Source organism: Hypanus sabinus, chromosome 14, assembly GCF_030144855.1.
Source record: "Hypanus sabinus isolate sHypSab1 chromosome 14, sHypSab1.hap1, whole genome shotgun sequence".
In the NCBI taxonomy this organism is placed as follows: domain Eukaryota; kingdom Metazoa; phylum Chordata; class Chondrichthyes; order Myliobatiformes; family Dasyatidae; genus Hypanus; species Hypanus sabinus.
In genome coordinates, this window is record NC_082719.1 from 70,845,120 (window position 1) to 70,859,488 (window position 14,369).

Consider the following 14,369-nt stretch of genomic DNA (forward strand, 5'->3'; position numbering starts at 1 on the left):
CCGTCCCTTCTGAGATAAGCTTCTCACACCCCTCTTGTGCTCTATCTACCTTTGCCTTCCTCATCGATCTGCTGACCGACTCAATGCAACCTGTCAGGACAGCTGTTTTCCCTTTTCCTGTCTCTTTCTTCGGAGCAAAGCACTTAGATGCTATATGACCAGCTTTCCCACAATTATAATAGGTAAAGCTAGGAATCTTCCTGCCAGCCTGCTTTTCCTCCCCCTCCTCACCTTTTCCACTAGCTCCTGACTTATTCTTTGCCATAGCTGGTGGGCTTTCTCTACCGTCCCTACTGCCTCTCTGGTAACTCTTATTTGAGGAAAACTTTGACTTGTGAGTTAAGGCGTAATCGTCTGCTAACTTGGCAGTCGCAGACAGAATCTCTGTCTCCTTCTCATCCAAGTACGTCTTCATGCTCTCAGGGATACAACTTTTGAACTGCTCTATCAGTATTAAATGTAACAGGTTATCATAATCTTCATCAACCCATTTTGAGGCGCACCAACGCTCACAATATATTTGCATCTCACAGGCAAACTATAAATACGTGTGGTTCCACAGCTTTCTCAAGTTCCGGAACTTCTGCCAGTATGCCTCTGGCACCACCTCATAACTCCTCAGTACAGCCCTTTTTACTTCCTCATAATCCTTAGACTCATCCATAGACAATGCCGAATACGCTTGCTGAGCCTTCCCCCTAAGTATGCTCTGTACCAGAACAGCCCATTTCCCCTCAGGCCAGTTCTGATTCACAGCCACTTTCTCAAAATGGAGGAAGAACTTATCGACATCCATCTCCTCGAATGGAGGTACCAACTGGATCTCCCGACTAATTTTGAACCCCTTATTTGGGTCTGCCGCCCGGTCTCTTCCCTGCTGTACCTTTAACTTCTCTATTTCCAGCACATGCTGCCTCTCTTTCTCCCTTTCCTCCATCTGCCTTTCAGCTTCTTCTTTCCTCTTTCAGCCTCCCTTTCTTCCTCCTCTCTCCTCCTTTCAGCATCCTCTCTTCGCCCTGCAGCTTCTCTCTCTGCTTCCAGCTGCCTTATCCAAAGTTCATGCTGCCTCTTCTCCTTTTCCTCAGCCAACCTTAATTTTTCCATCTCTAACTGAACCTCCCCCTCGGCTGGTTTCCTCTCAGGGAACAGGTCCAATACATCTGGTGTGAACACACCCTTGGATACATAATACATAGCTGTTTCTCTCTGTATATCCACCTTTCTCATCAACAATTTCACCTCTGGGAGATCTATCATTTTGCAACATTCACCAATTCAGCCTTCCTGGCAACCTCTAATGCCCCCGCAGTCGGGTCTTTTAAAAATTTGACAATGTCCATCTCTGCTGTCTTCCCATCTGGTTAATCTCACAACCAGATCAGATAAGGGACTTTTATCCCGATTCACTGGCCCCCTAATATGGTAATCAAATCCCAGACGAGCCCCCAATTTGTTATTTACCCCGTAACTGGGTGTCTAACCAGCAGAGAAAGAAGAATCCTTTGGAGTCTGGTGGTACCAAACTAAAGGTGTTTATTAATAAAAATAAGCAAAACCTTATCAATAATGCAAATATACATATAAAACCAGTTAGCAGTAATAAACCTAAAAGTGTAGGAATACTAATAATAAGCAATACTAAACAAGCTCTATCGATGTCTAGGGATAAATAAATTGTCATAGAAAAGTATAAAGTTCAGTTCAGTTCATGAGTGCTGATGTAGTTATGGTTGTTGTATTGTAATCGTTAGAGAGAGAGAGAGCGAGAGGTAACAGCTACAGCAGCCAAACCTTCGTTTGCTTTCTTAATCCATCGTATCTTTGTGGTCATTCAGTTATGACCCCTCTGGTCTTCAGCCAGACCATTCTTCTGTGGTGGACTCGTCACTCTGGCATGAGTGGACACACACACTAGTCCCCACCGACTCTGCTTTTACACTGATAGCCTTACTGACTGACCTCCTGGTTTGGTCTTCAAAGCCCCCACCTTTCTAGTGGGTTCCAACACTCAATCAGTGTCCACTGGCGTGTCTGGAGGGTGTCTCTTCAGACCTGTTTTTTTTTATCCCTATTAACAGGGACTCAACTATCCATCACTCCTGAAGGCCACTCCTTCAGTCCACTGAGGAATGTTTATGAGTAAACTATTGTCCTTGCAGCAAAACAGTAAATAATTCAAAAAGGAGTCACAATACACTTAATCAGCAATTTCCCCCTCTCTCTTATCTGTCACTGATGTTCTTGCCTGTTTTTCATCTCTCTTTCTCAAGGTCAGCATAACAATAGTAATAGTTTGTGGTTCTTGGGGGGGGATGGTTAACTCTGTACCCCATTGTCCATCAGGTCTGTTCATCACTCATAACACTCCATACCCCTCCCATCCATGTACTTATCCAAACTTGCCTTCAATGGTCCAATTGAAACCATATTCACCACTTCTGCCAGTGGCTCGTTCCACACTCGTACCACCCTCTGAGTGACAAAGTTCTCCCTCTGGTTCCCTTTAAATATTTCACTTCAAGATGCTGCCTGATATGCTGAGTTTCCTCAGCATTGTCTATGTGTTGCTTAAGATTTTTAGCCTCTGCATTATTTCTTGTGTCTCCAATTGAGGCCCAGCATGGTCAAGGATGGCCAGAAAAGTGGAAGGAAACGTGTCTTTTGAGGCATTCCTACACAAGGACATGCTTCCACTGCAGGTCTGTGAGTTCTGAAGTGGCTGACAACAGCAATGTATGTTTTTCCTCACAGATGGGAGTTCGGGTGGGCGATTAGCCAATTTGTGAGGTACTACATTTGTTGCTCATGCTAAGCTTCTAGGTGTCCAGCCTTTGTAGACCTCAGTCAGTTATGTTGATATAGCATTGCTTCAGAGAAAATTACAAAGCAACAGACGGCATTCTTGATTTTGGGTAGTAATGCCTCTATTGGTATAAACATCTGACAGAGCTTCCTTTGGCCTCAGCAGCTCAGACTAGTTGGAAAAAAAAACTTCTATCACTGATTACACAGAGGAATATGGTATTTGAAGTTCTGGTACAAATCTGATTCTCTGCCCTACCAAAACATGAATTATCTATGGAAAGTATCTCAAGGCGTTGGATGGAAAACAACATCGTTGGTGGCAGATATGTAGCTTTTCAACACAGAAAAATATCCCAAAGCTCTTTATAGTAGCTTTAATCAAACAAAGTTTGACAACTAACAATATTTTGATTTCAATTTGTCCATTCTCTGTACAAGGTTCTCAATCTATCAGAGTTAAATCATAGTAGATTTTGGAAGTTCACAGTTAAAATGGCACATTAGGCCCCAAACAAATATGCTCTACAAACATAACAAGTACGTTGCCTTTTTAAAGGTCTCTTCATCTTTGTCCTTGGTAAAGAAAACACATAGTGCATGTTCTGGTATCTTCTTTTCTGAAGTAGCAGTTGGTATTCTTTACATGTAGTCCATTGCCTGAACCAGCAAAGTATTTCAGGATATTTGTAGAGGCAAGACTGTCACCATTTTGAACCAGTGTATGTATGCAATCCCAATATTGGGAAGCTAAATTCTCTCACCACATACCCTGTCCTTTCCCCTTCAAAAGCTGTCAATAAGTTCAAATGGTTAAGACTAAGATTATTTCATCATTTAAGTATGACATATGGTATTAAGAAACTGTGGGAATTTTATTGTCCATACAAACAGCTCTGTATTGTGATAGTGTATTTCTGATGACTAAGATTCCAAACTTTGTGTTGCCATTTTTGTTAGTATTTAATTATTTTTGAAACCACCCAGAGATGCTGAAGAGTATAGCTGCTCCAATCTTCTCCCCTTCTATCCCAAAAGGTACTAACCTGGCAGCTCAGCAGACTACCAACAAATTACTCCGGTTCACCGTGTGCAAGCCCAGAAAATGAATGTCATTAAGCCATTCTGCTGTGGAGAGTACATCACGAGAGTCTGATCCTCCTCCTACCTACTTTCCATTAGGCTGACTGGATAGCGAACAATTTTGCAGAGAAGCTCTGTTTTCAGTTTTCTGTCAAGTCTGGGCTGCCGTGGTCAGAGGAAAGAAACTGTGGCAGACTTTTAGACCAATAGAGGCATTGCTACCTAGAATCAATGAATGCTGACGGTTGCTATGTGATTTTCCCAGAAGCAATGTTGTGTCCATACCAACTGACTGAATTCCACAACAGCTTATGGAAAATTTATTGATGCTCCCATGCAGGCATCACTTAAAATTCTCTAAGTGCCTGTGGTTTGTTTCATTTTGGTAAATTGAGGGATTTTTGGCATTCTAATGTTTTTATTATAATAGATCAGAAAAAATAAGAATTTGACAGAAATAATAAAGATTGAGGTCTGGAATTTGTCCAATAATACTAATAATGACTCAGTAGCCAGTTTTACATCTCTTCCAATAGTTGCTTCAATGGACTTTTAAATGTTTAAAAACTAAACAACATCAATTTGCCATTATCTATTTTGTACAGTCACTAAGTTATAACTACCTTGCTATATCTATCTTTGTATGTGAACTCATGATGAAGCTGCTTTTTGTTTTCTGTTCCTGATTGAATTTTCTAATTTTTCAAACCTGTCAGTGAGTGTTGCTGTACCATTTCCAATCAAATTCCTTTCCAAAAGCTTTGAATGTGCTGCTACCTTCTAAAGCCAAAGCCTGAGTCTCCCAGAATTCCTGGTTTGATTCTCTGCAGTTTGATTGTTAATTCTAAACTCAATGTGACTGCCACCCTTCTCAACCCATGATACAGCTGTCTACCCGTGTCCTGCCTCTGTCTTCTGGATAAGTGAGACTGCAATGGCTTCTTTTTTTTATATCCAATTGTAGCCCGAGAATTACGTACAGAAGTTTTGTGTTTCACTCCTGCATGCTAGACTTCAGTGTCTTCCCAGCTGACATAATGCAAAACACAACATTCATTTCCATTTGGAAGCAGCCAGTTCTACCACACCAGCACAATCATCGACCCTTCCACCACTGCTAAACAGGTTTATTCATTGCTGAGCATCTATTGCTGCATAAGCAAAAGCCCAACTAATTGCTTGGTAGCCATTACTTTACTTCTCTGCTGAAAGTTAACTTCCCAAATAATTTCCATCCTTTTCTCAACAAATTATGAAAATCAACCAAGTAATTCAGGGAGAGTTGAAGGGTCTTGACCCAAAACACCAACTGTACTCTTTTCCACAGATGCTGCCTGGCTTGCTGAGTTCCTCCAGCATTTTGTGTGTGTGTGTGTTGCTTGGATTTCCAGCATCAGCAGATTTTGTCTTGCAGGTAATTCAGAATGTATTTGATCCCAAAAATGAGCTTGCCATATCTGTGCTGTGACCAAGACTGAACTACTTTCACCTCTATAATGTGCCCTTGCCACAGTTGAATATTTTATTACTTCTAGACATTTCTTATCTCCTGGAATAGTCCAAAGCATGTGGCTCCTCTTCTCCACCTTCCATTAAACATCAGCTGATCCAAGCTGGTCCTTTATCTCATGCAACACACACAAAATGCTGGTGGAACGCAGCAGGCCAGGCAGCATCTATAGGAAGAAGTACAGTCGATGTTTTGGGCCGAGACCCTTCATCAGGACTACAGTGAAGAAGTTTACTTGAATTTCCAGCATCTGCAGATTTCCTCGTGTTTGCCTTTATCTTATGCATTAGTTTGCAGCCTGTCCCTTTCATCCGTCACACTTGTATTTAAGATCTGCTTATTCCTGGACTACCAATACTTCAATTTTAACATGGTCATTCTTATTATCTCACCCCTCCCAATGGCAACTTTCTGCACCCCTGAACACTCTATAAAATCTCTTCTGATCGCTCTTGTTTGCTTGTGAATACCCATATTTATTATTTGTCCCATGAATGGCTGCTGCCAAAGCCCCTAAGCTCAAGAACTCTGTAAACTACTTTGCCTCTTCTCTGCTCTGTAATCTTCAAAACTAAAACTTTAAAACTTTTATTTTTCTATCCCTGTTTTTGTTAATCTGCTCTTATGTGTGGCTCAATGTCAAGTTCTGTTTGATAACACTCCTTTTGAAGCAAATTTTCTTATGTTAAAGTTGTAAGTGGATGTGGGAACTGTGCAACTTTGCTAGAGTTGTTAATTTCTAATGCATTTTAAGGTTTATTATATTTTCTTAAACCCTCTTTAAAATACAAGGAGCTGTGTTTACCTTTACAGTGAAATTGAGTTTTATTGTACTTCTGTTTTCAAATCTCCATGCATAGATCAGGAGATTTTGAATACTAAAATTGCTGACATAATTGTTTAAATCATCTCTCAGTTAATACATGATGTTATAGAGCAATAAAGGTGTAGAAGTAGGCAAATGGCTTGGATCACCTACAGCAAACATTCCTGGCTGCATATTCATTCTGTAGTTTTGATATTCCTCTCCTTCTCTTGCTTAAGTAGCTCCAGAGTTAGGCAGACTGAAATTGTGATGCTGCAGATTCATTGAGGACTGTGGTAATTATTTAAAATGTCAGAAATTGAATCTGTTGGTACTCATTTCCTGTATACAAGTCTCCCAGCTCTGGGGACCTGGGGTTGATCCAGAGCTCGGGTGCTCTCTGTGTGGAGTTTGCACATCCATTGCATGACTGCAGGGATTTCCATTTTTCAGTTGCTTCCCATGTCCCAAAGGCATGCCAGTAGGTTAACTGGTGATTGTCAAATATGCCTTAGTGTAGGTAATGGCAAGTAAAAAGCATAGAAGATTGACCTGTGGCACGATTTGCAGGACTGCTGGGTTACAGAAGGGGAATGGGACTAATAGGATGTCCAGAAGCACCCACTTATACTAATTCACAAATTTTCTTATTCTCCCAATATTCCTATCAGCTCCACCCTTATTACCACTCAAGCACATACTAAGGACAGTTTACAGTCACCAAATAACTTACTCCCCCGTATGTTGTGAGGATGTAGAAGGAAAAACAGACCACTGAGGAAAACTGAAATGGTCACAGGAGAAAGTCCACCCCCCCCCCCACCCCCCCAGGACTAGACTGGAGGTCAGGATCAAACCCAGATCACAGGAGCTGAAAGGCAGAAGTTCCACTAGCTGCTCTACTGTGTTACGCCATTCTGATCATGATGCCAGGTTTGAAAGAATATTTAAAATATTATGGCAAGTTGCTACATGCGTTATACATTTAGCACACCATGAAAAGAGAATTCCGATTTCTCAGCATACGTGCAGGAAACTGATCAGGATGACTATTACACAAGGAAATCTGCAGATGCTGGAAATTCAAGCAATGCACACAAAACACTGGTGGAACACACCGGGCCAGGCAGCATCTATAGGAAGAAGTATAGGAAGACTAGTCCTGATGAAGGGTCTCAGCCCGAAACGTCAACTGTACTTCTTCCTCTGGATGCTGCCTGGCCTGCTGCGTTCCACCAGCATTTTGTGTGTGTAGGATGACTATTATGACTCGACGGCAACAAAACAATGAATGTGTTTAATAAGCCAATAAGGAATATCTGATTCAAAAGCATTAAGAAGAATCAGTAAAACATTTTGCTATCTTTTATGCAAAGATATTCAATTGATCTATTACAATGTAACACACTTTGTGTAACATGCAGTCCAATTATAGAGAACAGGAAAACAATCAAAGACATCTTTCAGTCTTGCTTACATAAAATTGTGTTCATTAGTGAAGCTGTTAATCTGCTCTCTGAATTACGCTCCCACATCACTGACTATGATATTCCAATGTTGTTGGGTGTGCCTGTTCTAGTTAGGCTTTAAGATCTTGGATGTTCGGGCCTCTCTGCTTTTAAACAAAAATGCTTTAAAACTTAACTTTAGCTAAGTCTTTTAAACATCTTTTATGGTTCAAAGTTTTTTTTTTGATAAAACTTCTAGGAAGCCCTCTTGTTTCATTTTACTAAACAGTAAACTGCAGTACATTAAATGCAAGGGCACATTTTATTGCCTCTTGAATACAGACTCTTCACACAGTTTGCATTCTTTCCATCAACAAAGCAATCTCTTCAAAGTGTACAAGCAAAATACAGCGATTTTGTATTTAGTGTCATCAGGTCTGTTTACAGCGTGTTTTATGTTAGTACAACGCTTTTCTTTCACCACTATAGGTTTTGGTTTATTGGAAGTTTTGCTAAACATGTCCCAAAATTTTTCAACCTTTGTCTTGGCTCCCACTGACTTAGATTCCTGATCCTTTAGTATCCTTAATTTAAAACTCATGTGTCATATTGAAATCCCTGTGGTCTTGCCCTCCTTTATTTGTATTACAGTACCATCCCAGCTATACAATCCCCAACTCTGCTACAATTCTGATGTGTATTACTTTCCTAACAACGCATTATACATTCAGGCCATCTCCGAATTGCTCTTCAGAGTCACAGAGGAATATAGCATGGAAACAAGCCTTTTTGTCCCAACTGGTTCACACTGACCAAGGCATCCTCACTGCTAGTCCCAGTTGGCCACGTTTGGCCCATAACCTTCCAAGATCTCCCCTCCATATACCTCTCCAAAAGCCTTTTTAAATGTTGCAGTTATACCCACTTTGACTTTTTCCTCCAGCAACTTATTCTAAGGTACTCATTACCCTCTGTGTAAAGAAGATCTCTTGGGTCTCTTTTAAATCTCTCCCCTCTCATATCTGTGCCCTCTAGTTTTGGAATTCCTAAACCTGGGGAAAAGACTATGACTGCCCACATTATTCATCCCCCTCATGGTGCTTTTCATGATTTCAGATACCTCAAAGCACTTCACAGCCAAGAATTTCATTTGAATTTTGCAGCAGGAATTTACGCAGGACAGTTGGAGTGAGTAATGTGACTGCAGGGTTAGATGTTAGCTGGGAATAACATTCATTACTTTTCTGTGTGGCAGACTTGAATCTGTGGTTGTCTGAACTGATGCCTGAGTACTATCACTGAACCGGGGGGGGGGGGGGGGCAGTATGCATTCAATACAATGCAGGAAAGTCTAAAGTAAACCTTAACTAGAGTGTTCACTAAGATCTTTAATCTTAGGCTTCTATATTCCAAGGTACCCACCTGCTTCAAGCAGATGTCACTTATACCAGTGCATAAGAAGTACGTAGTAACTTGCCTCTTTGACTATCGTCGAGTAGCACTGACATCCACAGCGATGAAGTGTTTTGAGAGGTTGGTGATGGAACAGATTAACACCTGCCTGAGAAGCAACTTGGATCTGCTCCAATTTACCTACCGGAGCAACAGATCCACAGCAGATACCATCTTATTGGTTCTTCACTCAAACCTGGAACATCTGCAGCAGGCCTGTTACCCTTGTCTGGGTCAAGGGCAGTTGGCATGGGAGCTGTGTAGCCTCAGTTGTAGTGAGAACTAGGCCTCAAGCCTTGGGCTTGCCTGCTGCTGCAGATCAGGAGAGAGACTAGGAAGCGCTGAAGTGTGGTAGAGCTCTGCTGGGTCTGGTCTCGCCCATCAGTGCTGTCCTCCTATGTTTGAGCAGGGGAATGACAGGCTGGATTGCATTTGTCTGTATGCTGCTGGGAGACTGTACCATCGATTGCTGGACATATATATTTGTTTTTGAGTGAATATGTGTCTTTGCTCAATACCTTGAATTATGGTACCTACTATTTTTGAATGTTTGCTTGCTACTTTGAATGTTTTGCACCTTGGCCCCAGAGGAACACTGTCTCATTCAGCTGTATCTGTGTATGGTTTGAATGATAATTAAACTTGATTTAATTTAATTTGATTTGGACAGCAAAGATCCATACATCAGGATGCTCTTTATCAACTACAGCTCGGCATTCAATACCATCATCCCCTCAAAGCTAATCAATAAGCTTAATGACCTTGGTCTCAATTCATCCTTGTGCAGCTATTTCCTCAGTTGCAGACCCCAGTCAGTTCGGATTGGCAATAGCATCTCCTTCACAATCAAAGCTGTGCACTCAGTTCCCTGTTTGACTCAATTTACACTTATGACAGTGTGCTTCAATGCCATATTCAAGTCTGCAGACTACACTATTGCCATTGGGCAAATCAAAGATAGTGACAAATTGGCATATAAGAGTGAGTTTGACAATCTGGCTGAGTGGTGCCATAACGGCAACCTCTCACTCGATGTCAGCAAGACCAAGGAGCTGATTATTGACTTCAGGAGGAGGAAACCAGAGGTCCTTGAGCCAGTCCTCATTGGAGGATCAGGGGTGATGAGGGTCAGCAACTTTATATTCCTGGGTTTTATTATTTCGGAGACCTGTCCTGGGTCCAGCGTGTAAGTACAGTTACAAAGAAAGAATGGCAGCACCTCTACTTCCTTAGGAGTTTGTGATGATTTGGCATGACAACTGAAACACTGACAAACTTTTATAGATAATGTAGTGGAGAGTATATTGATTGGCTACATCACAGCCAGGTATGGAAACATCAATGCTCTTGAATGGAAAATACTACAAAAAGTAGTGAATATGGCCCAGTCCATCACAAGTAAAGGCCTCCCCACTATTGAGCATATCTCCATGAAGCATTGTCACAGGAAAGCAGCATCCATTACCAAGGACTCCAACTACCTCCTAGACCATGCTCTCTTCTTGTGCTGCCATTGGGAATGTGCAGGAGTCAGGACTCACACCACCAGGTTCAGGAACAGTCACTTCCCCTGAACCATCAGGCTCTTGAACCAATGGGGATAACTTCACTTGCCCCATCACTGAACTGTTCCCACAAACTATGGACTCACTTTCAAGGACTCTTCACCTCATGTTCTTAATATTTATTACTTATTATTATTATTGATTTCTTTTTGTATTTGCACAGTTTATTGTCTTTTGCACATTGGTTACTTGCCCATCCTGCTGAGTGTGGTTTTTCATTGATTCCATTGTGCTGTTGTATTTGATGTGAATGCACACAAGAAAAATGAATCTCAGGGCTGTTTACGGTGACATATACTGTATGCACTTTGATAATTAATTCGCTTTGTACTTCGAAGAAAAGCAAGTGAAATTATTGACATTTGTGGATCATTCTTTGCACCATTAACCTCATGTCTGGCTGAAATGTGTTCTGGCATGTCCTGATATTGTGTAAGCCACCGTACAAATTCTGCTTTGCTCCTTTCATCCAGTGTGCCTAAGAATTTGAAGAATCAAGCCTAGGATTTGTAGCCTACTGAGCCTGTTCAATTTTGGCAAAAAACATGATATTTTTAAAGCATTTATAGCATAATAGTTGATTACGTCAATACTGTACATGACCTAGCTGCAATGTTCAGCTTGATTTAAATTATTATAAATGAAAAGCACATGTTCATTAATGAACGACCTTGCAAAAATTATGATCCTGACAAAGTCCATGAGGGCCCCTTTAATGATGAACCATTTTAGAAGAAATGTTCTCTTTTTGTTTGTGGACCAATCTATTCTAAGTTCAATATATGAATGATTTGTAGTATTCTGGACTTCAGCCTATAAGTAGGTTATAATTGTGCCCATGCTGCTCAGCCGATTAGATCTTCCTTCCACTGGCTGAGAGCAATGAATGCTCTCAGATCCAGATCTAGTGTTTCTTGGATTGCGTTGCTCCACGGAGAACCTCTGGCTACCTGCAGTATGCAGCACGGTTCCCATCTGACTTCCCCACACTCACATTGAAACAGAGCTCAGGAAGTGTTGGAGCTCAGAACGGAAAAGATAAGCAGACAAATAGGAGCAAGGGGAGACTGTTCAATCTTCTCCTACAATGGTGACCACTCATTGATCTCAATAACTGTGTTGCCACTCCCTGCTGTACCCCTTGATTGCAATATTCATTCTGGACTCGAGCAGAGTTTCGACGGAGTGAGTCAGGAGACCAGGTGCAGTTCACAACCATCTCTCCAGCTTTACCTAATGAGTGGGGTTGACGACCTGGCTTTAGTTCATCTTTGACAGTCAAATTTCTATCGTATAGATATATTTTGAGGTAACTATTATTTTCTGATGTTTTAATTTTTTTAATTATTTAAATCAATTTAATTTTTTAAATTGTCTTTTATTATCAGAGACAGCTAACAGCAGTTTTAAAAAAAATACCTTTTGACAGTGTCAGGTTAACAATAGGCATTCATCCAGGCAAGCCAAGGCAGGGTTTCAAGACCCATCAGTGAGGCCTGGAGAACATTTTCCTTCATGAAGCCTCAGAGTAGTTCAGATGCTGAGTTCCACATGTGGACTATGTAAAGTATGATGCATTTCTTATTTTAGTACAAAAGAAATGAAGGAAATCTGTCCAGACAGGTGGCTTTTCTCAGTAAGAATAAAACTGCTGCAGATTAGCCCTTGCTTTCACTGTGTGGTCTAAGATCATCTAATTAAAGAGACCATAAAATATATAAAAATATGAATTAGGACATTCAAGCCATTGAGTCCAATTTACATTCATTTATGACTGATTTTTATTTTCAAAACCATTGTCTCCCCGCTCCCTGTAAACATTAACCCCTTTACAATCTTTACCTTTACTCGCTCAAATTTGCTCTTCTAGGAACGCTTAAATATATTAACTCGGAACATTTAAAAGCTGTAACCAATGATGAAAACATTGAAAATCATGCCATAATATACACGCTGGTTGACTTTCCAAAGCTTGGTAGAGTGGTAAAAGTTGAGCTCGACAACATAACACAAGTGGCTAACTTCACGCAAAGCATGGTAAGTGTCAAGTCCGTTGAACTTTTTGGTCTGTTTCTTTAAAACCTGATTATTAAAAAAATTTTAAAATGTATAAGTTTACAATTTCTGAATGATTTAAGGCTGAATCATTTGAAAGTAGAGACAGAAATATGGGAAGAGGGGGTGGGGTGGCCCTGTTGGTGAGGAATGAGATTCAGTCCTTAGCAAGAGGTGACTTGGGAACAGGGGAAGTAGAGTCTGTGTGGATTGAGCTGAGGAACAGTAAGGGTAAAAAGACCCTAATGGGTGTTGTGTACAGGCCCCCAAACAGTAGCATGGATATTGGGTACAAGTTGATTAGGGAGTTAACATTGGCATGTGCTAAAGGTAATGCAGTCATTATGGGAGATTTCAACATGCAGGTGAACTGGGAGAATCAGGTAGGTGCTGGACCCCAGGATAGGGAGTTTGTGGAGTGTCTAAGGGATGTATTTTTGGAACAGCTTGTGCTTGAGCCAACCAGGAACGAGGCTATTTTGGACTTGGTGATGTGTAATGAACAGGAATTGATAAGTGATCTTGAAGTAAAGGAGCCATTAGGAAGTAGTGATCATAACATGATAAGTTTTTATCTACAATTTGAGTGGGATAAGGGCAGATCAGAGGTGTCAGTGTTGCAATTAAATAAAGGAGACTACGGAGCCATGAGGGAAGAGCTGGCCAAAGTTAAATGGGTGGATGCCCTGGCAGGAAAGACAGTGGATCAGCAGTGGCAGATATTCTTGGGGATAATACAAAAGATGCAAAAGCAGTTCATTCCAATGAGAAGGAAGGATTCAAAGAGGGGGAAGGGGCCACAGTGGTTGACAAAGGAAGTCAGAGATTGTATAGCATTAAAGAAAAAGAAGTATGACAGGGCTAAGATGAGTGGGAATACAGATGATTGGAAAAGTTTTAAGGAACAGCAGATCTTAACTAAAAAAGCAATACGGAGAGAAAAAATCAGGTATGAGCTCAGTCTAGCCAGGAATATAAAAGGGGATAGCAAAAGCTTTTTTAGCTATGTGAAGAGAAAGAAGATAGTTAAGAACAATGTTGGCCCCTTGAAGAATGAATTGGGAGAAATTGTTATGGGAAACAGGGAAATGGCAACAGAATTTAATGAGTACTTTAGATCTGTCTTCACCAGGGAGGACACAAGCAATCTCCCAGATGTATGGATGGGCCAGGGTCATAAGATATCAGAGGAATTGAGACAGATTGACATTAGGAAAGAAACTGTGATGAGTAGACTGGTAGGACTGAAGGCTAATAAATCCCCGGGTCCAGATGGTCTGCATCCGAGGGTTCTAAAAGAGGTGGCTCAGGAAATTGCGGATGCATTGGTAATCATTTTCCAATGTTCCTTAGATTCAGGATCAGTTCCTGAAGATTGGAGAGTGGCTAATGTTATCCCACTTTTCAAGAAGGGAGGGAAGGAGAAAATGGAGAACTATCGCCCTGTTAGCCTAATGTCAGTCGTGGGGAAGATGCTTGAGTCCATTATTAAGGACGAAATAGTGGCACATCTTGATGGCAGAAATAGGATTAGGCCGAGCCAGCATGGATTTACCAAGGGCAAATCATGCTTGACTAATCTGTTGGAGTTTTTTGAGGGTGTAACAAGGATGTTAGACAAGGGTAAGCCAGTGGATGTTGTGTACCTA

The 14,369-nt window shown here is 41.1% G+C and overlaps 1 protein-coding gene across 1 annotated transcript in view; it reads left to right on the plus strand.

Annotated features, from left to right (window-relative positions):
- Window positions 1-14,369, plus strand: part of cspg4ba (chondroitin sulfate proteoglycan 4ba) — an 88,213-nt gene that overhangs the window by 60,106 nt on the left and 13,738 nt on the right. The window contains exon 8 of the mRNA XM_059989424.1: window positions 12,536-12,702. Coding sequence (XP_059845407.1) covers window positions 12,536-12,702 — 167 coding nt within the window. The remainder of the gene's footprint in view (window positions 1-12,535; window positions 12,703-14,369) is intronic.